Source organism: Podarcis erhardii, assembly GCF_964252035.2.
Source record: "Podarcis erhardii genome assembly, chromosome: 15".
NCBI classification, from domain to species: Eukaryota; Metazoa; Chordata; class Lepidosauria; order Squamata; family Lacertidae; genus Podarcis; species Podarcis erhardii.
Window position 1 is genome coordinate 1826592 of NC_138505.1, and position 25452 is coordinate 1852043.

The 25452-nt window shown below is 44.1% G+C and overlaps 2 protein-coding genes across 2 annotated transcripts in view; one reads left to right on the plus strand and one right to left on the minus strand.

The window, feature by feature from the left end:
* Positions 1-25452, minus strand: part of LOC309329961 (T-lymphocyte surface antigen Ly-9-like) — a 319160-nt gene that overhangs the window by 12995 nt on the left and 280713 nt on the right. The window lies entirely within an intron of this gene.
* On the plus strand, positions 2670-7353 carry LOC309330613 (SLAM family member 7-like). Its single transcript, XM_081842330.1, has 3 exons — positions 2670-3562; positions 3714-4013; positions 5511-7353. Exons 1-3 carry the CDS (start codon positions 3439-3441, stop codon positions 5645-5647), a joined length of 561 nt encoding a protein of 186 aa, XP_081698456.1. The 5' UTR covers positions 2670-3438; the 3' UTR covers positions 5648-7353.

Genomic DNA, 25452 nt, shown 5'->3' on the forward strand with positions numbered 1-25452 from the left:
TGGCAGGGCAGTGTGAACTGGATCCTGCATCTCAACCCCGCTCTTCTGATCAACTTTCCCCTATTAACGCCAGAAATGTTTCCGGACGTTTCGACGGCTTTTCTCTGCAGCGCCACCCTCGCCAGAGACTTCAATCATTCAGTGTGGGGAGCGGAGGCGCAGAGACAGACAGACAGACAGACAGACAGACAGACAGACAGACACACACACACAGAGAGAGAGAGAGAGAGAGAGAGAGAGAGAGAGAGAGAGAGAGAGGCCAGTAGAGGGCGCCCTCTCTTTGGAAGTCACTGCTTGTGGATACCGCGCAGGAGCCTGCATGCTGTGGATGCCTACTAAGCAACTGCATCAGTTGTTATTATTGCTATTATTTGGCAGCCTTCCTGGTAAGGAAAAGATGTCTCCTTTTGTTAGCCCCCAGATGGAAGAAGGAGCGAGATTCCCAACCAAAGAAAAACAACAACTGAAGCTGACAGAATATGCGCAGCTTGCAGACTTAACATATAGAATAAGAGAACAAGAAGAACATATGTTTAGAGAAGATTGGAAAACGTTTATTGAATATATGGGGGGGTGTACATCTGAAAACGCTGGCAGCATTAAGGTAAATTCAACACTGTAAATAAGTTTTGATGGAAGTAATAATGGAATACTGATCGGTTTAGTTGATATAAAATATGCAGGGACGTATGCTATGCAAAATGAACCATGGAAAGAGAAGAAGGGAAGTCATTGATATTTTAGGTAAAGGTAAAGGGACCCCTGACCATTAGGTCCAGTCGTAACTGAGTCTGGGGTTGCGGCGCTCATCTCGCTTTATTGGCCAAGGGAACCGGTGAACAGCTTCCGGGTCCTGTGGCCAGCATGACTAAGCCACTTATGGTGAACCAGAGCAGTGCACGGAAACACCGTTTACCTTCCCGCCAGAGTGGTACCTATTTATCTACTTGCACTTTGCTGTGCTTTCCAACTGCTAGGTTGGCAGGAGCAGGGACCGAGCAACAGGAGCTCACACCGTCGCGGGGATTCGAATCGCCGACCTTCTGATCTGCAAGTCCTAGGCTCTGTGGTAAACCACGCGTGTCCCTTACCATTGATATTTTAAGGTTGTTTAAATGAATACTCTAAATTGTAAAACAGAAAATTTAATACAAATTACACACACACACACACACACGGAAAAGATGTCTCAGAAAGAAAGTCTCTTTTGTGGATGTTGTGCCATGGGCACAGGTTGAAGACATAGGAGTCAAGGTTCCTTTGCTGCCACCCCCAATAAAATATTTGAGGGGGACACCCCCATCCCCCATTGATGGGTATTGCCATTCAAACAGTATGTGTGTGCCGCGTCATGTGATTGATAATGCAGGATGGGGCTTCTGTTGCATTCTGACCTTTTCAGTTCTCCGAGATTGGGAAGAAGGAGGGAGTATTTCCCTCCCACTTTCAAGAGAATCACTCTCTGGTCTGCTGTCTCTCTGCTGGTTGTCTAGCAACCCTCCCACTGCTGTCTATCTCTCCCCCTTCTTGCAAGCTGTGCTTGTCTGCGCTATCTGAGTCAGGGAACTCTTGGGAAAGGGAGGTAGAGCCCATCCCCTTCTGCTCTGTCTGTGATCTTTCGTCTCCAGAGTCAGACTCTGTCTCTCTTTGTACTGGCAATCTTTCATCATCTTTCATCACCTGACTCTGACTCTTCACCAGCACTCGATTCAGCCACATCCCTGACATTAAAGGCCAGACCAAGAGGCACTTGGCCCCCCAGCTTGAGGTCCTCCATCCCTGGCTTAGGCAGAAGACAGGTAGTGTGAAGTGCAGGTATGTTAGGCCCAGATACCTCTCGCTTTATAAATTAAGCCCTGACTGTTCCACACATAAATTTCACTTCAGAACCCCACTTCAGAGTCTTGAGACAGGGGGCCATTACCAGTTCTTACCTTGAGATGCTGGAGACTGGACCTAGTGCCTCATTTGCTTTTGTACTAAGCAGTATTCAATTCTTGTTAAATAAATAAAATAAAGTGCCCAGCCTGAGGAAACTGACAGCCCGTATCCTGCAAAAGGCAGAATTCCAGTCCTCCTGGTTCTGAGTAAAGGACTGGTTTCACCTGAGGATCTCAGGGTGGTATGGAATATAAAACCACAAAGCACATAGTAACAAACAAAACCTTTCAAGCCCTAAATGGCCCTGGCCCAGTATACCTGAAGGAGCATCTCCACCCTCATCATACAGCCCAGACATTGAGGTCCAGCGTCGAGGGTCTTCTGGCAGTTCCCTCACTGCAAGAAGTGAGGTTACAGAGATCCAGGCAGAGGGCCTTCTCGGTGGTGGTGCCTGCCCTGTGGAATGCCCTCCTGTAAGATGCCAAGGGGATTAAAAACTATTTTAGAGAATATCTGAAGGCAGCCCTGTATCGGGAAGTTTTTAATGTTTTTAATGTTTGATGTTTGATATGCTGTGAGCCACCCAGAGTGGATGGGGAAACCCAGCCAGATGAGTGGGGTAATAATAATAATAATAATAATAAAAATAATAATAATAATAGCAATAGCAATACTCCCACAACAATTTAAAAGGCCATAGGTAGCTTAATCAGCCAAAGGCCTTGTTTTGGTCAGCAAAATAACTTCCATCAATAACATGAGGCTGGTGCAGAAAGGGAGGCATTGTGGTGGTAAATTGTTTCTATGATACTGTATCCTTAAAAGGAAGTGAGATGTCGCAGAGAAGATAAGGGGCCAAAAGAAAAAGCGGAAACTGCTGCGGTTGGGGGGCTGTGGTCAAAGCAGGAGGGGCTTAGCCATGCACAGTGGAGCCCATTCCAGCTCTGAAACAGGACAGTGGCAAAGAAGATGGAGTCCAAAACCACTTGGCTAATTCTGTTGCTTTGGGCTATCCAATCTGCAGGTGAGACAGGACATCTGGCAGGACATCTGCAGCCAAATGGGACCCAGGATGACTCGGGATCCTCCTTCCATGTGTCCAGAGGCTGACTTCCTTGTTTTGCATGGGTGATCCTTCCCAGTGTTAATAAGGATACCAATGCCAGATTTTAAGGGTTAAGAGAAGCAAGGGCTGTTTGGATGAGGAGGTTTTTTGTGTGAAAGGTGAACGTAACGACTGAATGCAGATGGAAGTTTCGAGGACTGTGAACAGCGTGCCGATTTCATTTTTACTGGGTCATAAACATTCTCCCTCACCTTTCTCTTTTATAAATAGGGCCTCTAAGTAATCCAGAAGAGGTTCCTCCCCAGTATCAGGTAAGGTGGACCGCAGGAGGGTCAGTCTTGCTGCACGTGAACGTTCCCTCAGAAGACACCGTAGACAAAATTGAATGGGATTTCAAGCTTAAAACTGGTTTGGAACTCTGGTTTGCTGAATCCAGGGGTAGAAAGCTGGAGAGGCCTCATCCAAGAGACAGATTCGGGCAGCGGCTAGAAATGGTCAATGAGACCACACTGAGGATCAAAGATCTGCAGATGGAGGACAGTGGAGCATACAGGGCTCGCGTGAGCTTTGCTACACAACACTTTCAAGATCAAACATTCCTCCTCACTGTGTACGGTAAGTGGTTGTTTTCTCACTTGTGTTTGATGCTTAACCGAGCATGGAAAAGGACCCAGCCCTTCCCACCCCCTGCTGTCTTTTTACTGGGCTGTTATTGACACCCGTCAGTGGCACCGATGGCACAAACTTTCCCTACATTTCCCCACAGAGCCGGTCCCAGAGCCGAAGATTCTCCCCCAAAATGTGTCCAATACTCCATATGGCTGCAATGTGACCTTGCAATGTCAGGTGTCCGGAACGGGAGAATTTAACATCTCCTGGAGAAGAGGGAACCCCCTCAGGGACATAGATGTTGGCTCATACTGGTTCCAGCTCTCTAACAATGGCAAGGACCTCCACATGTCCTGGTGGCTCAACTCCTCAGAGCCCAATTTCACCTGCCTGGTCACCAGTCCAGACGATCAGAAGAACATCTCCTTCAGTGTGCTCAATATCTGCCAGACTAGGGGTGAGTTGGCTGCAAGCCTGTGAGTGAATCGGAGGGGTTACTGGTTTGTCGTTTTGGTTTAAATATTTACAGTAGTACCTCAGTTTACGAACTTAATCTGTTCCAGAACTCCATTCTTAAACCAAAACTGTTCTTAAACCAAGGTGTGCTTTCCCTAACGAGGCCTCCCGCCGCCAGTGCCCTTCCACCGTTTGGATTTGGTTCTTAGACCGAGGTAAAGTTCTCAGACCAAGACACAATTTCTGGTTTTGCGGAGTTTGTAAACCAAATCGTTCTTAAACTGGACTGTTCATAAACTGGCGTACCACTGTGCTTGTGTTTAGGTTTGCCATCTGTCTTGTATAATACAGGATTTCCGTATTTCAGTATAAAATGCTATGTCCTGTATTGATACAGTTTTATCCTGCATTTTAGGTCCTCTCTCTCTCTCTGCTGAGTTAGGGATCCTCTCCAAATGCATGTGTTTGAAAGGATGTGAAAGGTCATGAATTGGTCGTGTATTTATGCTATGGGTAGCCAAGCACAGACAGATTTATGAACACGTGTGTACGTGTGTGATAAATTCTAGAGGGGCCACGCTGTTAGGCTGCAATAGATGGTAATGGATTGCTCTGAAGTCATTTCAGCGCCAGATGGAAAGAAAAATCCCCCCCAACTTCCCTGCCCCTCTACACCCCATTCTGTATTTTGCCAGAACAAAGCTGGCAACCCTACTTGTGTTTCATCTTGTGTTTTATTCTGTGAACTGTCCTGAGATACAATAACAATAACAACAATAATAATTTATTATTTATACCCCGCCCATCTGGCTGAGTTTCCCCAGCCACTCTGGGCGGCTCCCAATCGAGTGTTAAAAACAATATAGCATTAGATATTAAAAACTTCCCTAAACAGGGCTGCCTTCAGATGTCTTTTAAAGAGAAGATATCTCCTGATGAAGGGCGGTATATAATTTTAATAAATAAAATAATAAATAAACAAACAAATCTCTAACTCAAGTCTGTTTTTAAAAGAAGAAAACTGGGCCAGGGAAGTAAAATATTTATTGGGGTTCACTGCCTGCAAATTGCGGAGAGGCATAGCAAAATCTTCTTTTAATGCAGATCTTCCCCCCTGGATTTTCTCTGAGTGGAGTCTCACATTCTGAAATGACAGCCCAGTGCCTGAACATTCACAGGTCTGGGAACTTTGCAAACCAACCAGAGCTCTGCTATCAAAGGTTGCAAGATGTCAGAGCACATTGGGGTCTCTCAGAAGCCACCTGGAGCTCACATTCTCCATCTCAGGACCCTGGAGGAAGGATGCTCAACCCCAATGTTTACCACTGGGGCAGACAGGGCAGGCCCACAATATTAGCCTGACCCAACAGCGTGGCTCTTTTATGTTCTTACATTCATAGCTTTTTGGGGGAGGTATTGTGAGGCTCTCATCAGGAGTAGGATATCCCCAGATTTTTTCTGATGGCTCCCTCCTTCAATGTCTTCTCTTCCCCTACAGGAGAAAACATCCCTATGTCTTGGGTAAGCCTGAGAGTTATCTTCATTCTTCTAGGACTCTTGGTGCAGATCACAATTCTCACCCTGGTGCACATATTTGGAAAAAAGAATAGCACTGAATCTGCTGAAGTCCTTTGAGGGAGACCCATGTGAATCCCACAATATTCCCTTTTTAAAATCCATCTGTTTTACATGTTTGATTTGCACTTTTTAGTCAGTCCCTACCTGCAGCCTTCAAAATTATGATGAGAGAACTCTTCTCGTTTCTAAAGATGTGTTTTGGGAATATTTTGTTTGGGAAGGAGGTGGAATAAACAAATTTTGATGGTTTTTCTGCCTTCTGGAGAGACCATCTCATCAGGAGGTCTCTATGGTCCTTTCACGACCTGCTGATGAACTTTTTAGCAAGCCTTTTGAGTGGGGATATTTTTATACCCACCTGACTTTGAAATTGGTTTTATATCTGTTTTTATTGTTGATGTTTCTTATCGTTAAATTGCTTTGGATGTTTCATGGGAAGTGATGCATGAATGAAACAAATCAATAAAATAAAGCAGGGTGATCTTCTTCACTAAACCAGGTAGGGCAGGAGTTGTAATCCAACAAGAGGAGGATGACATTAATAATGCATTTTATTTGGGAAAATAGCCTGCAAAAATGTCAGTATTTAATAAAATAGCATGCCAAGTCATTTTATTACAGTTTCAAAACAAAGAACACCGCTTACAAAATTTAAAAGCTCAGAACAAAGTAAAAAACAACAACTGTAAAACCACATACAGTGGTACCTCGGGTTACATACACTTCAGGTTACATACACTTCAGGTTACAGACTCCGCTAACCCAGAAATAGTGCTTCAGGTTAAGAACTTTGCTTCAGGATGAGAACAGAAATCGTGCAGCAATGGCGTGGCAGCAGCAGGAGGCCCCATTAGCTAAAGTGGTGCTTCAGGTTAAGAATAGTTTCAGGTTAAGAATGGACCTCCGGAACGAATTAAGTAGTTAACCCAAGGTACCACTGTATACATGCAAAAAAACTGGTAAATTAGAAAAAATGCACTCTAAAATGCTAGTGAATTGTCATGAAGTCTTAAAAATATCCACAAACTGATTTGGAAATGTGGTTAATTGTATTAAATATACATGAGCAACAGATATAACTTAGGGGTGTGGAAACCCAGACCACCCCAAATTGGTTCGAATCCTGATTTGGATTTGTCCCTGATTTGCTTTGGATCAATTTGCACCCAATTCAACTCAATTCCAGTGCATTCATTTGCACTGGGAAACCAAAACAGCCACATGCACACACACCCTTGTGTCGCTGGATGTAGGTGCATGAAATTTGAAGACCTTGTATTCCCTCAAGAGGTGGTTAACCCCGTCAAATTTCAAATAGGGTTTGTGCAAGCCACCTTTAAAGTTTGCAGAAAGAAAGAAAGAAAGAAAGAAAGAAAGAAAGAAAGAAAGAAAGAAAGAAAGGTTTTAGTGCTCATTCATGTCCACATGCTCCTGTTTCGCCTGTTCCATTAAGTTTTTTTAATTAAACTTTATACTTTATACACTCCGTGTGATGCTTCGGACTGTGTACACTGTGTACAATGTACTCAAAAGACTCTCTGTCTCTTACACACACACACATCCACACACAACAAAGTATTAGTAAACACACAGGAAACAGTTTTAAATAAAATGCAGACCTAATCTAAAAAAGAAAACCTTTTTTAAAAAATATTTTTATTAGGAATTTCAACATAACAATTTATCAAAAATACATCATCCTCATTTTCTCCCCCTCCCCATTTTCCCCCTCCCCCCATAAAAGAAAAATCCTCCCTCCAACTGCCCCCCCCCCCGAATTCCCCCAGCTCATCTCTCTGGTTTCTCAGCACATGTTATTTTCTGCATGTTTAAAATTGTAAAGATCCTCAGTTTATCTATCTGTATATTACCAATAAAGAGTTTGTGAATGTTTATTCAAAACCTGCCAAGGAGTCCAGTTCAATTTGTTGTTTCTTTAAGTACTTTGTAAAAGGTTCCCATTCTTCTTTAAAGTCACAGTTGTCCTTGTCATGCAGTTTATGTGTCAGTTTTGCCAATTCTGTGTAGTCTATCAGTTTCTTTTGCCACAGTTCTTTAGTCGGGATTTCCTCATTCTTCCATCCTTGTGCTATTAAGACTCTTGCCACCATTGTCGCATACATGGAAATGTTTTTTTAGTTTCCTTGGCAGGTCTTTTCCTACAATTCCTAATAAGAAAGCTTCAGGCTTTTTTTTTTACAAATGTTAACTGGAACATTTTCTTCAACTCATTGTACAACTATCAGTTAGGTCTAAAGTGTTTTGTTTTTATCTCTAGGGAAACTGATATGTCATCTGGACATGGAAAACCCGTACCACAAAAATAAAGAAACAGGCAACCTTCAAGCCAATTTTTGAGACAGTGCAGATAAGCCCCACCCCACACACAGAGGTGACAAAATACTAAGAAATACAGGCACAGCTGTAAATGAAACACAAAAAGAGGGACAAAATGTGTAGGGGGGAGTATAAGGGAAGTGACACAGCCTACAGAACTAGATGCAACTGAGCTTGATTGGGCTATGATGGGAAAGGATTAGGAAGCAAACAGGTGTATAAGAAAGGCTGAAACAAAATATAAAAAAAAATCCTTCCAGTAGCACCTTAGAGACCAACTAAGTTTGTTATTGGTATGAGTTTTCGTTTGCATGCACACTTCTTGTTACCTACCTGTAACAAGAAAGGCTGGTTATTGGTATGGATAAACAAAAGATGAGCTGACAAAATGTGACCAAACTCCATCAAACTTCCTAACGTTCAGAGAGAGAGCCATGTGCAGCTGCCCTCTCTGAATCCTTGTGTTCTCCTTATAAGGTGCCATTTGGAAAATTTCCAACACTTTGGAGACTGGCTATCTGGTTTTCTGAGAGTTTTGACCTCCAGAATAGTCTAAATCACTCCTGATCAATGTGAATTTTTGTGACTCATTTTGTAGCTGCATAGACCCAATTCACACTTGGTTCAAACTGGCCTGTTTATATATAATCCATATATATAAGCCATAATATAAACTGAAACTGAGAGACTTTATGTGAGAGCCAAGCCAATATTCTTCAGCTTTGAGAAGTAACATCTAAAATGGACATTCTCGCGCAGCACAAGGGACCAGCGGAAGGTGACAAGATGTGATCAGATATATTTAAAATGAGGCACGAACTTTCTTGGTGTTTCCTGGCCTGCATTTTCACACCTTGTCTCTTTGATGTTCAAAGGAAGATAATTTGGACCCCAGCTGATATTTATAACACAGCTAGATAGACAGCCAACTCCTTCTGTTTCTAAGAAGGGGGCCAAGAGGGGCACAAAACACTCACCCAGCTCAGTCTCTGACTCACTCTGCCACTTTTTACAGCTTTTACATAGGTACTTCTTATTTTCCTGAAAGTAGCTGCATTCACTGAAAAGTTGAACAAACACTGATAAGGCACAAGGATACAAGGGGGTCAATTCCATTGCAAAGACGCCAAATGTAACCATTGCATAAGGGTCGCCTTAAGACATGGGTAGACAAACTAAGGTCTGGGGTCCGGATCCGGCCCAATCGCCTTCTCAGTCCAGCCTGAAGACGGTCTGGGAATCAGCGTGTTTTTACATGAGTAGAATGTGTCCTTTCATTTAAAATGCATCTCTGGGTTATTTGTGGGGCATAGCAATTCGTTCTTCTTCTTCTTTTTTCCAAAATATAGTCCAGCCCCCCACAAGGTCTGAGGGACAGTGGACTGCTGGAAAAGTTTGCTGACCCCTGCCTTAGGGATTCACATTTACAAGTAGTGAAGAAACAATTACAGGAAAGAAAGAAAACTAGATACAATTTTAAATTACCTGGATACAATTACAAAAAAAATACTTGGATACAAGTACAAAACTAGAGATAGGGGAAATTCAGGATATAGGGTAATAGGCAGTGCAGGGAAGAAAGAAAAGGCATTGTAGACCAGAGAGTACTTAAGAAAGATAGAATTTTTTTTATGTATGCTACCACAGCAGCAAGGGTCCTGACTGCTAAGCATTGGAAGACACAAGATTTACCCACGCTGGAGGAATGGCAGACGCAGTTGATGGAATATATGGAACTGGCTGAAATGACTGGCAGAATCCGAGACTTGGGAGAAGAAACAATCGAGGAGGACTGGGAAAAATTTAAAGACTATTTGAAAAAACATTACAAGTTGTATGAATGTTAAAAAATGCTCTTTTTAGAAATTCTTGCTTCAGCATTGGTAAATTAATGAAACGGAAATTAAGGTACAAGAAGTCAAAGGTGGAATAATGAAATAACTTTATTATGTTTAAGTTAAAACATATAAGATTTGGGTTACAATAGTTTTGAAATTAGGCAACATGATAAAATGAAAGATACAATAAGCTTGGAAATAAGTTAACAAATTGCTGATATTTTGTATTACAGAGAATGCAGGGTTTGGAGGATGTGGGGAAGTCCAATAGATGTGTTGGAAAAAAGGATTATGGAAATTTGTAATTTCTCTACTGTATTTTTCTATCTATGTCTTTATTTCTTTTTTCTGTATTTCATAAACTTAATAAAAATATTATAAAAAAAGAAGAAGAATAAAAAGAAGAGTTTGGATTTTATATCCTGCTTTATCACTACCTGAAGGAGTCTCAAAGCGGCTTACATTCTCCTTTCCCTTCCTCCCCCACAACAAACACTCTGTGAGGTGAGTGAGGCTGAGAGACTTCAGAGAAGTGTGACTGGCCCAAGGTCACCCAGCAGCTGCAGGTGGAGGAGCGGAGACGCGAACCCGGTTCACCAGATTACAAGTCTACCGCTCTTAACCACTACACCACACTGGCTCCACAAGGGGGCACCGCTCTGCTGGAAGGGGGTAAGCATGCTTTTGTGTGTTAGGATTTTCCAAGCCCTCCTAGGCAAGGAAGTAATATTCAAGGACACAATCCAGCCAAGCAAAAACACTCCAGGAAGCGGCAAAGCGGGGCCAGTGAGGGGAAGTATCCTTAGTTATAAAATAAATCAGCCACAGAGAGGTATCTAAAGCCCACTCTTCCCAAAAACTTTACACTCCATTGCTTTGGGGGAGGGTAGCTAGGCAGATCTCAAGAATATTGCCTACCCTACCTTCCTTCCACTGTTCAAGCAAAGCAAAAACCAGCGTCTTTCCTTCTTTCCAAACCTTTCGAAACGAACAATATTTTCTCCTGCTGCATAAATCAGGGTCTGATCAGGGAATGCCTCTTTGCTTGGCAATTACGTCCAGATTCAAAGGTATTCCACTGCTCAGCATGGTAGCTTGCTGAGGCTGCCCTTGGATCGGGTAATTGACCCAGCGCCCTCACCTTCTCATCTGGGAGGCGGGGGTTTCCATCCCCCCCACACACACAATCAAAAAAGGCATTAATGGATGACCATAGGTTGTGCCCCTTTGATACCCTCAAAGAGTTACAGGGGGCTTGCCCCTTACATACACACACAGCACATTTTTGCTGTCTGGGACCCCTCCCTGGCATCTTGGTGTCCGGGAGGTAATATGCCATGTTTGCTGCAAAACAGGAAGTCACCATCTAGCCATCAGGATAGTGTTGGAGTAATTGGAGATGAGAAGGCATTCATTTCTTTCATGAGCGTAAATCAGTCAAGCCGGTTGCTGTGGTAACAGCCTAGTGCCCCAACTGTATCTGTGATTAATGCATGTCATCTCAGTCGTTTGTCTGTTAGTCTACAGTTAGTGTTACTTGTCCAGTGCCACATCTTGAATTGCTGGACATATTTAGAGTAATGGAGATGCATTGTGCTTGTCTGTATCTGCATATATCTATATCTGCAAAAGCCTAAAAGCTGTATGCATCTGTGTCCAGAACTGTTTTACTGAGCCTTACTTTCTGAAACAGTAAACCCGTCCCTGCTCCCATGTGGTGACTGGTACTGGAAGCAACTTCCACTGCTGGGTATCTCACCTGAGATACATAATACCTACTTGCCCTTGTGCATATGTAGCTAACACATAAACCAATGGTCTGATTCAGCATAAGGGTTATCTCTATTCTTCTTTTGCTGGCTCCATCTCTCATCAGCCCCTGTCAGCATAGTCAATGCTCAGAGATGATAGGAATTGTAGTCCAATAACACCTGGAGGTTGACAGGGTTTTCCAACCCTTCATTAATCTATTTCGCAAACTTGGTGGACTCTGTTGGTATTGAATTTTATAACAAGGAAATTAAAAGAGGCCAGGAGACAAATATTTCATTGCATAGAGTAGACTTTATTGAGAAACAAGCATGAAGTGAACAGGTCAAGACCAATTTTCAAGAAGATACAGTGGTGCCTCGCAAGACGAATGCCTCGCAAGACGGAAAACTCGCTAGACGAAAGAGTTTTCCGTTTTGGAGGTGCTTCGCAAAACGAATTTCCTATGGGCTTGCTTCGCAAGACGAAAATGTCTTGCGTGTTCCTGCGGGTTTTTTCCCTCCCCCCCCCTTTTCTAAACCGCTAAGCCGCTTATCCGCTTATCTGCTAAGCCGATAAGCCGCTAAAAGCCGCTAAAAGCTGCTAAACTGCTAATAGCGCTAATCCGCTAAGCCGTCAATGGGCTTGCTTCGCAAGACGAAAAAACCGCTAGACGAAGAGAATTGCGGAACGGATTCTTTTCATCTTTCGAGGCACCACTGTACCATGTCAAAAGCAATGAAGAGACATGAGCAGTGGGTGAGCTGAATCTACTATTTGCGCTGGGAATGCAGACGTAACTCCTTTGACAGGGAAAACTGACCACAATGTGTCACGCCTCCTTGGCTAAAGAGAGCTATCTTGCAAGCTAGCAAAGGGAATTTTCAAAAACAAAAGAGTGAAAGATCATTGCCGGACTGAGCATGAAAGATGCTGTGCAGACACAGAGCCAACCTCAGCTGGAATTGTGAATGCTCAGCATTTTGGGTACCCAGTACCCGTAAGCCTTGCACTGAATCTATACCATAACTATCAATTCCCAACATGATTGCACACCAGCAGAGTTGGTATCCTTGGTGTTTTAGCAAGGAGAACGACAGGGATTGCAAATACTAATTGGGATGCAGGAAGGCTGGCAGCTGCTAGCTGGATAGATGGGTCCACAAGGAATGGCACAGGAAGGAGAACAGCAAGGCTGGCAGCTGCTAACTGGATAGATGGGTCCACTCGGAATGACACAGGATGGAGAACACGATGGCTGGCAGCTGCTAACTGGATAGATGGGACCACAAGGAATGGTACAGGATGGAGAACACGAAGGCTGGGCACACAGTGGAGCAATGGGTCCACATGGAATAGAGCAGGTTTGGACAGCAGAGGGTTGGCAGCTGCTAACTGGATAGATGGGACCACAAGGAATGGCACAGGATGGAGAACACGACGGCTGGCAGCTGCTTACTGGATAGATGGGACCACAAGGAATGGCACAGGATGGAGAACACGACGGCTGGCAGCTGCTTACTGGATAGATGGGACCACAAGGAATGGCACAGGATGGGGAACATGAAGGCTGGCAGCTACTAATTGGATATATGGGACCACAAGGAATGGTACAGGATGGAGAACACAAAGGCTGGGCACACAGTGGAGCGATGGGTCCACATGGAAATGAGCAGGTTTGGACAGCAGAGGGTTGGCATCTGCTAACTGGATAGATGGGTCCACATGGAATGGCACATGATGGGAGGCAACAGAACATCATGTTGGAGAAGATGGAGGTTAGCCTGGAACAATATATGAAGAACGAGAATGAATACACAAGTATCTGCAAACAGAACTCTTCCTATATACACATAAAGATCTAGGAGTGTCAACAAACTTTGCGATTCTTTTGGCCACCAATACCTGGCACCGCAAAGCACAGCATGATGACAACCTTACTGGCCAGGCAGGCAGGCAGTGGAGACCAACAGATGGGAGAGTGATGGCTGGATAGCTGAGGTCAGTGAGGGAACATCTGGATGGGCAGCAGAATACAGCAAGGGAGTGTCTGGTGGAGGCCACAGCACCCACTGACAGAGCAGCAGGATGGGCATTGGAGATCAGCAAGAGAAGGGTGGAACAGGAGACCTCCAAAGCCTAACCACTCTCTGAAGGAAAGGAGAGGGAAACTCCCTCAGCACCCTTCCAACTTCTTCAAACCTTAGGAGAGAGTGGGTGGTGGGTGAGTTGGAAGGGTGAAAGGGTTTGGATGGGGGTGGTAGGAGCTGTGGGGTATGTGGATCTGCGGGAGGTGGCTGGGGAGGAAAGAGCTGTGGAAGGTTGGGTAGATCTGGGCCTAGTGTGGGATGAAGATGAAGAATACATTGATGGATACACTAACTTTCTGGCCAACTTAAACTCAAGAAGTAGAGATGCATTGGCCAGGGGACCAGTTGTTTTTGTTCTTTTTAAGGAAAAGAAGGGGGGGGGGAATTGACCATGAAAGCAAACATAGGGTTGCATCCAAAGTTCATCCTGCTCAGAGTAGACCCATTGAATGTTATGAGCATGATTCATTTTGATGCATTAATTTCAATGATTCTACCCTGAATAGAACTTGATGGGATAGAGTCCATTCTGTTTCAGGAAACAAGAGAACAAGTTGTACATATAAATTCTTTACTAAACATAACTTCACATTAACTAGGTCAGATTCATAAGATCATAGTATTGTAAAGTTCGAAGGGACCATCAGGATCATCTAGTCCAACTTCCTGCAACACAGGTATCACCAAAGGTGTTGTTTCACCCTAGCTCCCATGAGCCCAGTCAACCATGATGACCAATGGTCAGGTTAAGACTGGTAGGAGTCCATCAACAACATCTGGAGAGCCAGTGTTCATCACCTTTACACTCATTCAATCTCCCAGTTTAAATACTTTGGATCAGTGTTAATCAAATGTTCTTGCCTACTAACCCCTACTCAGAGAAGATCCATTGAAATAAATAGCCATCATTAACTCAAGACCATGTATTTCAATAGGACTACTCTGAGCAAGACGTAATTGGGTACATGTCCCCTTGGAAGGCAAGTAAGAACAGCTACGAAACCAGCTATGACCTTTTCTAACTACTAAGTTAGACCCAAAACCTGATAGTTTGGGTCAATTGTGGAGGTAGTGGTGGTTGGTTGTCCTCAGAAAATGATGTCCATTTTGAGAAGTGTAAGAGCAAGTAACAAATTTAAATTACTTTACGAACACCACCTCACATCCCACCAGATTCAACTAAAGTTGAGTTAAATCCAACTTACCTGTGACAGCTGATGAAAAGAAGTCAGGAGGAGGCGACAGAAGCAGTTGGAAGTGTAGGACAATGTTGAGAGCTTTTATACAAGTTCTTTAGGAGCCAGAAGGCAGCCTTGGCCACTGACACTATCAATTGCTGCCTGCCTCAAGTCAAAGGGCTCCGAACACAGGTTTCTTCTGGTTTATTATCACCCACCCCTTCCTAATCCTGAGATTTGGGGTGTGTTCATCCTGTCCTGCTTTCTCCTTTCAATAAAGACTATTACAAGTCTAAGTGGCACACAGCTGGTTAGTTTTCTGGAAGCAGACCACTAATTTTACAGGTCGGTCACAATGGCTATTTTCTTCAGGACAATTTGAGCACCAACTGCACAGTATGCTGACTACATCTTGTCCTTCAGATTATTGGGGCTTAATTTGGAAGTAGGGATGCAGGAGAAAATTGACCAGGTACACATTTAAAACCAAATCTATCAAATCCACACTTTCTGAAACAATATGAAAACTGAATCACAGCCATCCTTGGAAATTCTGAATTTTGTGATATAGTTCTCCCACCCAAAAGTGTTTATAGCTTTGCATATTTTACGGAAATTATAAGTTATTGGTGTCCAGACTAGGGATACTACATCAGTAGGATTATTTATGTACTGGCTGTGGGTTGGAATAGAAACCCTTTAAAGTTCTCCCCACCTCTATGAGTTATATCTTACCCAGAGCAGACCCAATGAAATCAATGGGAATGACCATTCCATTGAGTTCACTGAGTCGGCTCTTAGTACAACCCAATGATTCTGAGATCACCGGCCTGCTATCAAAGGAGGGAGGGAGTTTGCCACATGCTTTGGAAAGGTGTATGAGGAGCACACATAGAACAGTGCTCCAGCCTGGGAGAAGGGCTTAGGGAAGCCTGGACAAACATGTCCCTACAACATCCCTGCCTCTTCATTGGCCTATTTTGCAGCAGTTGTGGTTTTTGACATTGCAGGACCCATTTCAACCTAAAGGGAAGTTTTCCTTCTGCACATATGTTTTCCCTCTGCACATAACTGTTGCATTATAGGGAAGCATTGCATCGTTCTCTTTCTACACATAACTGTGGCCTTATGGGAAGCATTGCTTCTTTTCTCTTGCATTCTGGGAACTCTCGCTTATAATCTTTTCTCTGTTTCTGCACACACTGTACGAACCTGTTCCAAACATCAAGACATTCTCTCATCGCTCAGTTCACCTTAAGTTCATGGTGACTTGTTCTCCATGCATAGTCGACCATATCTATAGAACTTGATTATTGTATTCTTTCATGTTATGATCAATCATTAGTAATTGTTTTATGCCATATTAATCTTTAGTTATTATTAATTAGGAGGTTTCATGCCTGTCTAGTCCCAACCTCGTTTCCCAGCCTTTAATCTACCGGTGATTAATGTTCACATGTAATTCCCACCCCTCACATGTAATTCCCGCCTTGTATGTATGTTAACCAATCAGCATTAAGTTTCTTTGTGTTTGTATCAACCAATCAGCCACAAGCACACCTGTGGCAATGTTTGTAATATTCAATAAAAGAGAGTTCCCGGGACTTCCCCGGCAGACGCCTCTCGTGACACCCACTGCTCGTCTCCCGTGATTTTCATTCCTACATCTGGTGACCCCGACGTGCCAGATCCCTTACGCAGCCTAGCCCCTGTACTTCACTCGACTGGAAAAGTCTCAGCGCGCTATTTCGTGAGTATGGGGGGCGATTTAACTAAATTGCAGAAAGAACATGCTAGGGAATTGTTTTCTTTAGTTAGACAACGGGTTGTGGGTGCTCATGTTTCCTTAAAAGAAATTGAACAACTACTTGGTGAAATTAATTGCCAATGTCCTTCCTATCCTGAGACTGGCTCTCTCGACGTGGAGACTTGGCAAAAGATCGGGAAGACCCTCTTTACTGAACCGAGGGCTCCAATTCATTGTCTGCTCACCTGGCAGAAATGTGCAGAGGCCGTTGCAAAGTTTGGACCTCGGGTCCCCCAGGCGTCTCCTTCGGCCCCTGCTCTCCTGCCTGCAGCAGACAATCCCCCCCATCCCCCTTCTCCACAGCTTCTGCCTCCTTCTCCTTCGCAGCCCGGCAACCCCCCCCCCTGCTTCTCATCCATCTCAACCTGCTTCCACCCCCCCATCCCCCTTTCCCCCCTCCTTCTTTGCCTGCTCCTACTGGAGCCGTGCGTGCTGCACTTTCTCAGGCAAGACAGAAGGGGCTTTTGTCCTTGCAGGAAGAATCTGAGTGGGCGGGGGAAATGCCATCTGTCTTCCCTATCACCTATGCAAACGCAGGAAATGCTCAACAACAGGTGTTTTATGAAACCCTTCCTTATTCTGTACTGAGAGAATTGAGGAGGGCCATCGCTGATTCTGGCTTAAAATCCTCCTATGTCACAGGGATGCTGGAGGGGATTGCGTCTGGTTATACCATGCTGCCCCAAGATTGGAAGGATTTAATGCGCATGTTGCTCTCACCAGCCCAGTATGTTGTCTTTGATAGTGAATTTCGGCTTAGTGCTTCAGCCCTGTCTGATGCCCAGCATACAGCTAATGAACTTTATGGTGCCGGTCCTTTTGACGATATAACAGCCCAGGCGACGCTGACGCCTGCACATTTTAGCCGCACCGCGACTTGTGTACAGCGCGCCTTTCGGAAAGTCCCTGTCTCAGGGCAGCCGCTGAGCTCTTTTGTTAATATTAAACAACAGCATTCAGAACCCTACCATCAATTTATAGATAGATTGAAAGAAGCAGTGACCAGGCAGGTTGATAATACTACAGCCCAGAATGAGCTGATGAAAAAATTGGCTTTTGAAAATGCAAACACCGACTGTAAGAAGGCTTTGCAGTCGATCATTAATCGTCCTAAATATGATCTGGCACAGATGATTCAATCTTGTGCGGACATTGGAAGCCAGAGCCATGCCATGTCCTTGCTTGCCGGTGCCATCCAGGCTGGCAATAAGCCAACTGGTAATTGTTTTAATTGTAAGCGCCCTGGTCATTTTGCAAAAGAATGCAGGGCACCTGGCGGTGGGGCGCACAGGGATGGTACTGCCAATAAGGCTAAACCCTCCAAGAAATGCCCAAAGTGCGGTAAAGGCTATCATTGGGCTAATCAGTGCAGGAGTTCGGGAAACTCCATGCTGGCCCCGCCCTCCGGCCACGAGAATTAGAGGGCCCATTGCCATCAGCTACCACCATTGATGCTTTTCCTAAGGAGACACCTTCAGATTTCACCATTGATTTAATTAATCAGGAATCTAAAGATTCTGTTTTACCAGGTGAAATCGTGCTCATGCCCACCCAACTGGCAGGCCCACTACCTCCCAAGGTCGCGGGCTTGATTTTGCCGAAATCTTCTGCAGCCAAAGAAGGAATCATGGTTATTCCTGCAGCCTTGGATCCTGACTATGTGGGCACAATAATGCTTCAACTTTGGAGCCATATGCCCATGCAGTTAAAAAAGGGTGACTCCTGGGCACATTTGGTAGTGCTTCCTACCCCTCCTACTGCTTCTATTATGGATAGTAATTTGCACCAGCTCTCTTCTCTCTCTCCACAGTTATTAGCTGTAATCCAGAGGATCGGTGACCAAAAAATTCTTCGTAAGTATAAAATTAATGGCAGAGTTCTGGAAGGCTTGATTGACACTGGCGCGGACGTTTCTGTAATTTCCAGTAATTGTTGGGACCCCACGTGGCCCCTTGAGTCTGCCTCTGCTGTCTGGGGTGTGGGTGGCCCACAAAATTCTTCCAAAAGCGTACAATGGCTGCCTGTTTCTCTGCCTGATAGCTCTGAAACCATTGCATTTATTCAGCCCTGTGTGCTAAAAATCCACCTCAATCTGTGGGGAAGAGATTTATTGCAACAATTACAAGCTTCCATTCAATTTAATGAGTAAGCTTGCGCTTCCCCTTACTTGGAAATCTACCAGTCCGGTATGGGTGGAACAATGGCCCATCACGGGCGAGAAACTCATTGCTTTAAAAAATCTGGTGAATCAACAATTATTGGCTGACCACATAGAGCCTTCTGTAAGCCCCTTTAATACCCCTGTCTTTGTCATACGAAAGAAAAGCGGAAATTGGAGATTTCTCCAAGACCTCCGGAAAATAAACCAGATCCTTGAACCTATGGGGCCTTTGCAGTGTGGTCTGCCTAATCCAAATGCGATTATAATTTCAATTGCTCTGATTATGTAAATATTTCATATATATATAAATATACAGAGCTGCCTGACGGCTGGTTCTGGTCGTGTCCTGGCTATACGTTTAATTATATTCCAGCAAACATTAGCCACGGTACACCCTGCTGTTTAAGCCGTTTGTCCATCATTTTACCCAAAAAGCATCATTTATCCCGATCTCGATATCGACGCGCTATAGAATTGAATAACGATTGCGATGATTCCGTCTCTCTCCCTAGCAGATCTGAATATATTTCTTTAGCTGTCTCTCTCTTAGGAGTCCCTGGATTGGCTGTCCGGAATAGCAGAAATATTAACTCCTTAGCTTGCTCCGCAGCAAAAGCTTTGAATTTTACTTCACAAGCCCTTCATCTTTTGAATAAGGAGCAGAGTGAACTCCGGCATGGCCTCCTGCAGAATCGCGCTGCTGTCGATTATCTGTTGATGCTCCATCATTACGGATGCGAACAAGTGGAAAACATGTGCTGCTTTAATATCACAGACAATTCTAAGGCCATCCAAAAACAAATCTCCCATTTGCAAAATCTTACACACCACATTAAACAAGATGTTGAATTCTCCGGCCTCTGGGATTCTTTCACCCAGTGGCTTACCGCTTGGCTGCCAAACTTTACTTGGCTTCGTAGTCTTTTTCAATATGCCATTGTTATTATATGTATATTAATTTTGTTTTGCTGCTTCCTCCAATGCATTCCTGGCCTCATAAGTCTTTTCTCTCGGCTTCTCTCTCCCCCTCAGCCACCCAATAAAATCCTTGCTGCTTATCTTGCGAAATGGCAACACCAACAGTAAACAGTAAACCAAAGGGGAGAAATGGGCAGATTTATTTCGAGCATGCGCTGGCAAACCACGTATCTCGTAGTATCTTCTGTCCCATCCTCCCTGGCGAACTTATTTTGGGCATTTGCTGGCACACCACTAATCCCGAAATATTTTTGCCTTACCCAGTACACCTCGCAAAAAAGAAAAGAAAGGGGGAGATAAAGGGAAGTTTTCCTTCTGCACATATGTTTTCCCTCTGCACATAACTGTTGCATTATAGGGAAGCATTGCATCGTTCTCTTTCTACACATAACTGTGGCCTTATGGGAAGCATTGCTTCTTTTCTCTTGCATTCTGGGAACTCTCGCTTATAATCTTTTCTCTGTTTCTGCACACACTGTACGAAGCTGTTCCAAACATCAAGACATTCTCTCATCGCTCAGTTCACCTTAAGTTCATGGTGACTTGTTCTCCATGCATAGTCGACCATATCTATAGAACTTGATTATTGTATTCTTTCATGTTATGATCAATCATTAGTAATTGTTTTATGCCATATTAATCTTTAGTTATTATTAATTAGGAGGTTTCATGCCTGTCTAGTCCCAACCTCGTTTCCCAGCCTTTAATCTACCGGTGATTAATGTTCACATGTAATTCCCACCCCTCACATGTAATTCCCGCCTTGTATGTATGTTAACCAATCAGCATTAAGTTTCTTTGTGTTTGTATCAACCAATCAGCCACAAGCACACCTGTGGCAATGTTTGTAATATTCAATAAAAGAGAGTTCCCGGGACTTCCCCGGCAGACGCCTCTCGTGACACCCACTGCTCGTCTCCCGTGATTTTCATTCCTACACAACCCTTCCTCAGAGGCTTCACGAATGGGAATTACATTTCTCCACCTGATCTGTTCTGTTCAAGCCGAGAGTTTTCCACCACATCCGTAAATTACAACATGTAATGGCAGTTAAAGGAGAAAGTGGGGACTTAGTGGTCATATGAGACCACCCACAGTGACTCCCTCAAAGATGTCAGTGATCAGCGATAAGAGTATCATGTTCCTACGTTTTCAGAAGATCTTGTAAATTAATACAAGAACCTTAAACCTGCCCTAGTGGTGTATGGGCAGGTAGTACAAGCTTTTGACCACCAGAATTCTGTGCTGGTAATAGTCTGTCACCACCAACAGTGTAACCTGAGCCAGTACCATCTGGAGCCTCCAGACCAGGCCCAAGAGTGGCCCAAGAGGTAGCATATTGCAATAATCTGGTATTCAAGTTACCAATGGATGGATCACCATAGCCAGACTATCCCTTTGCAAGAAAGGCCATAGGTGACATACCAGATGTAGATGGTAGAAGATACTCCTAGCTACTGCGGCTACCTGAACCTCCAGCTACAAAGACAGATCAGGAAGCACCAGGAACCTTCCCTCTTGCTCAGAGGGGGCTCCTTGCTCTGTTGAAATTAGGCTTGTAAGAAATAGTGTTACTGTACATGCCACCCCCAATCTCTGCCGAGCAGTGACAAGAGAATAATACTAAAAATAATTTATTATTTATACCCCGCCCATCTGGCTGGGTTTCCCCAGCCGCTCTGGGCTTACCTTGTATTTCCTTTTGGACAACTAGATATACCAGTGTCTTTGTGAAATATGCCTGTTGTCTTTGTCCATGGAGTTTTCTTGGCAGGGATACTGGAGTGGCTTGCCGGTTCCTGCTCCAGGTGGATCACGTTTGGTCAAAACTCTCCACTATGACCTGTCCATCTTGGGTGGCCCTGCATGGCATAGCTCATAGCTTCTCTGAGTTATTCAAGCCCCTTCGACATGGCAAGGTTTATTTGCCTGTGCCTAGATGGAGACAGTTCCTGGCATCCACATCATAAAAGAGCCCTTATTTTGTTCTAAGAGCAGCAAACCTGAATCTACAAACAGAGGAATGAACCACACTGCCCATGCCTCATTGTTATGGCTTGTCCTCCTCATCATTGAGAGCCAGTGTGGTGTAGTGGTTAAGAATCAGAGAATCCTAGAGTTGGAAGAGACCCCAAGGGCCATCGAGTCCAACCCCCTGCCAAGCAGGAAACACCATCAGAGCACTCCTGACATATGGTTGTCAAGCCTCTGCTTAAAGACCTCCAAAGAAGGAGACTCCACCACACTCCTTGGCAGCAAATTCCACTGTCGAACAGCTCTTACTGTCAGGAAGTTCTTCCTAAGGTTTAGGTGGAATCTTCTTTCTTGTAGTTTGGATCCGTTGCTCCGTGTCCGCTTCTCTGGAGCAGCAGAAAACAACCTTTCTCCCTCCTCTATGTGACATCCTTTTATAAACTGTATTTTTTGCACCATAACACTCACTTTTTTCCTCCTAGAAAGTAAGGGGAAATGTCTGTGCGTGTTATGGAGCGAATGCCTGCGGGTGGCAGGGGGGATCTGCTGCAGTCGTGAGCAGAGGATCCATGGTTCCCCTTCCTTCCCTCCTCCGTGGTTAAAAAGCATGGATCCACATGGATCCTCAGGATTTTTGCATTGGGCTACTCCAAACTCACTGTCAGATCACATGTCTGTGGCCACAGCATGGACCACAAAAATCATATATCCACTATTTCGTTTAGAATATTTTTTTTCTTGTTTTCCTCCTCTAAAAACTATGTGCGTGTTATGGTCTGGTGCGTGTTATAGAGCGAAAAATACGGTATTTGAACATGGCTATCATATCACCCCTTAACCTCCTAAAGAGTGGTAGTCTCGTAATCTGGGGAACGGGGATGGCGTCTCCGCTCCTCCACATGCAGCTGCTGGGTGACCTTGGGCCAGTCACACTTCTTTGAAGTCTCTCAGCCCCACTCACCTCACAGAGTGTTTGTTGTGGGGAAGGAAGGGAAAGGAGAATGTTAGCCGCTTTGAGACTCCTTAAAGGGAGTGAAAGGTGGGATATCAAATCCAAACTCTTCTTCTCTTCTTCATCTCCCCCCATGGCGTTCTTGCCACTTCCTCCTCCTCCTTCTTCCCAGAACCACTTGCAAAAACAACTTCTCCTCTTTCCACAGCATTGCCCACTGCCCCTTTCCCTCTGTGCTGGGCAGAGAGTCTTATGTTCTGTGGCTGCATTACCATTATCAAACAAACCAAGCCATTACCAGCCTTCAACGACCCACCCCCTGTGAGCCATCACTAGCTAGCTGGTGTTATTCCTAGCCCCTGCTAAATTCACAAATTTATTAGTTTGCTGAAATTCGAACCCTTTGTTGAATCTTGAGGTCTTGCTCCCCCCAAAAAAACCCTTCTAACAAAACCTTATAACAATTGAGAACCAGTGTGGTGTAGTGGTTAAGAGCGGTAGACTCCTAATCTGGTGAACCGGGTTCGCGTCTCCGCTCCTCCTCCTGCAGCTGCTGGGTGACCTTGGGCCAGTCACACTTCTCTGAAGTCTCTCAGCCTCACTCACCTCACAGAGTGTTTGTTGGGGGGGAGGAAGGGAAAGGAGAATGTGAGCCGCTTTGAGACTCCTTAAAGAGAGTGAAAGGCGGGATATCAAATCCAAACTCTTCTTCTTCTTCTTCTTGTATTGAGTAATACTATTGGCTCATCTTGCACAGTATTGTTTTACTCCAAGGGTAACCAGTGAGATGACTTCTAGATATTGTGGGACCGGAACTCCCATCTTCTCCTGCTAGCATAAATAATGGATAGGGATTATGGGACACACCTTCTTGATCATTTTTGGTCTTTATTATATGGCAGTTGCTTGCTAGGGTTGCCATATTTCAAAAAGTGAAAATTCGGACACATGAGGTGGTTTTTTTGGTGAAATTTGAGCTATTTTAAGGAAATTCACTTTCATCTACACTGCCAACATGGCTTGACATATGTCCAGATTTGCCCAGATGTTCCAGCAATTCCAGACAGAAACCCAGCTATGTCTTGGAAATTCTGGACATAGGGAAACCCTAGCAGCAGCTCACCAGTGTTTCAACTAGGAGTCTTCTCTCTCTCTCTCTCTCTCTCTCTCTCTCTCTCTATATATATATATATTTATTAATTTTCCAATATAAAATTATAGAAAGAATAACATCCACTTTATCACCAACATCATCTTTTTTTGACTTCCCTCAGCTCGTCTGATAATTCTCCATCTTAATCACTTCTTTCACATTCCCTAATTTATATTGCACTATAATAATAACTTAACCTTTCTTATTCTTTTTTTTTTTTACAATATTTCTACTATTAATTCTCACAGAGCTTCTTGAAAACTTACAAACGTTGCCTGATCATTACATATACTTTCCCTATAATCTGTAAATTTAGTCCAGTCCTCAGTGAATTTCTGGTCTCATCAGTTCCGGATCCTTCCTGTTAGTTTATCAAGTTCTGCGTAGTCCGTTAATTCCATCCTCCATTCTTCAATCATAGGTAATTCTTCTTGTTTCCATTTTTGGGCCAACTAGGAGTCTTTTCTCAGTCCTACCTGGAGAGGCCAGTGGTTGCAAAGGGGACAATTTGCAGGCAAAACATGCTCTACCACTGACCGGCAGCCCTTCCTGGGCCTAAAAAGTTGGGTAAGGTCACCATGGCAAAATAATATATTTGCTGGAGATTTGATACATGATTTGTGAATGGGCCTAGCTGAGAAAGGTCACCCAGTCCTGGTCAAAGCCCCAGACAGACATGCCTGAAAGAAGTAGGATTGGTTTGATGCTAAATAGCACCCAACCTATTATTTGGATGTCTGCTGTTGCGTGACCTGAGGCTAGCCAAGGTTGTCAGAGCAAGAGCACCTGCTGTTTTTCATTTAACTTCAGCTTTAATGAGTGATGTGTCCATAAATCTGATAATGTTTTCTCCTTCATTCCTTTTTTTTAAATTGCATGTGGCTACCATCTCATATGAAAGAGATCAAAGCAACTGTTCAAACGACTAAGCAGCTCAGACAGCATATGTATAAGCATTTGAATTTAATTCTATGCCTCCATCAAATCAAATCAAAGGGAGGGGAGGTGCTAAATAAGGTTCAGTCATATACCAGGCAGTGATGCTTGATCATAGTTGGCTTTGAGAATGAGCTTAAAGGTGGGGGAATCACACTTCCCCTGTTGTGTTTAATTAAGTTACTTTATTTTTCTGTGGCATTTTGTTTTTAAAATTGTTTCAAGCTTCCATGATGATCTGTCTGTATCTACCTATCTTTCTACTCATTACATAAATATATGCACAGTATCATCATAATACAGTGGTACCTCAGTTTTCAAACGTCTCCGTCGATGGACATTTTGGTTTACAAATGCTGTAAACTCAGAAGTAAATGCTTCAGTTTTCAAACACGCCTCGGAAGTCAAACATGCCACACGGCTTCCGCTGAGTGCAAGATCCTGAGAACTAGCTGTCGGCTGTTGAGTCCTCGGTTTTCGAATGTTTCAGAACCAAGCTACCACTGTACCAAGAGATTGTGTGATACACTGGTTGGTGTGTTGGGCTAGGGCCCAGGAGATGAAACTTCTGCCATGAAACTTCCTGGGGAACCTGGGCTAATCAACATTCCACAGTCCAGTCAAGTTGCAGGGTTGTTGTGATGATGAAATAAGAGAGGTGGGATCATGTATAGCCCACCTTCTGCTCATTGGAAGAGCAAAACACAGG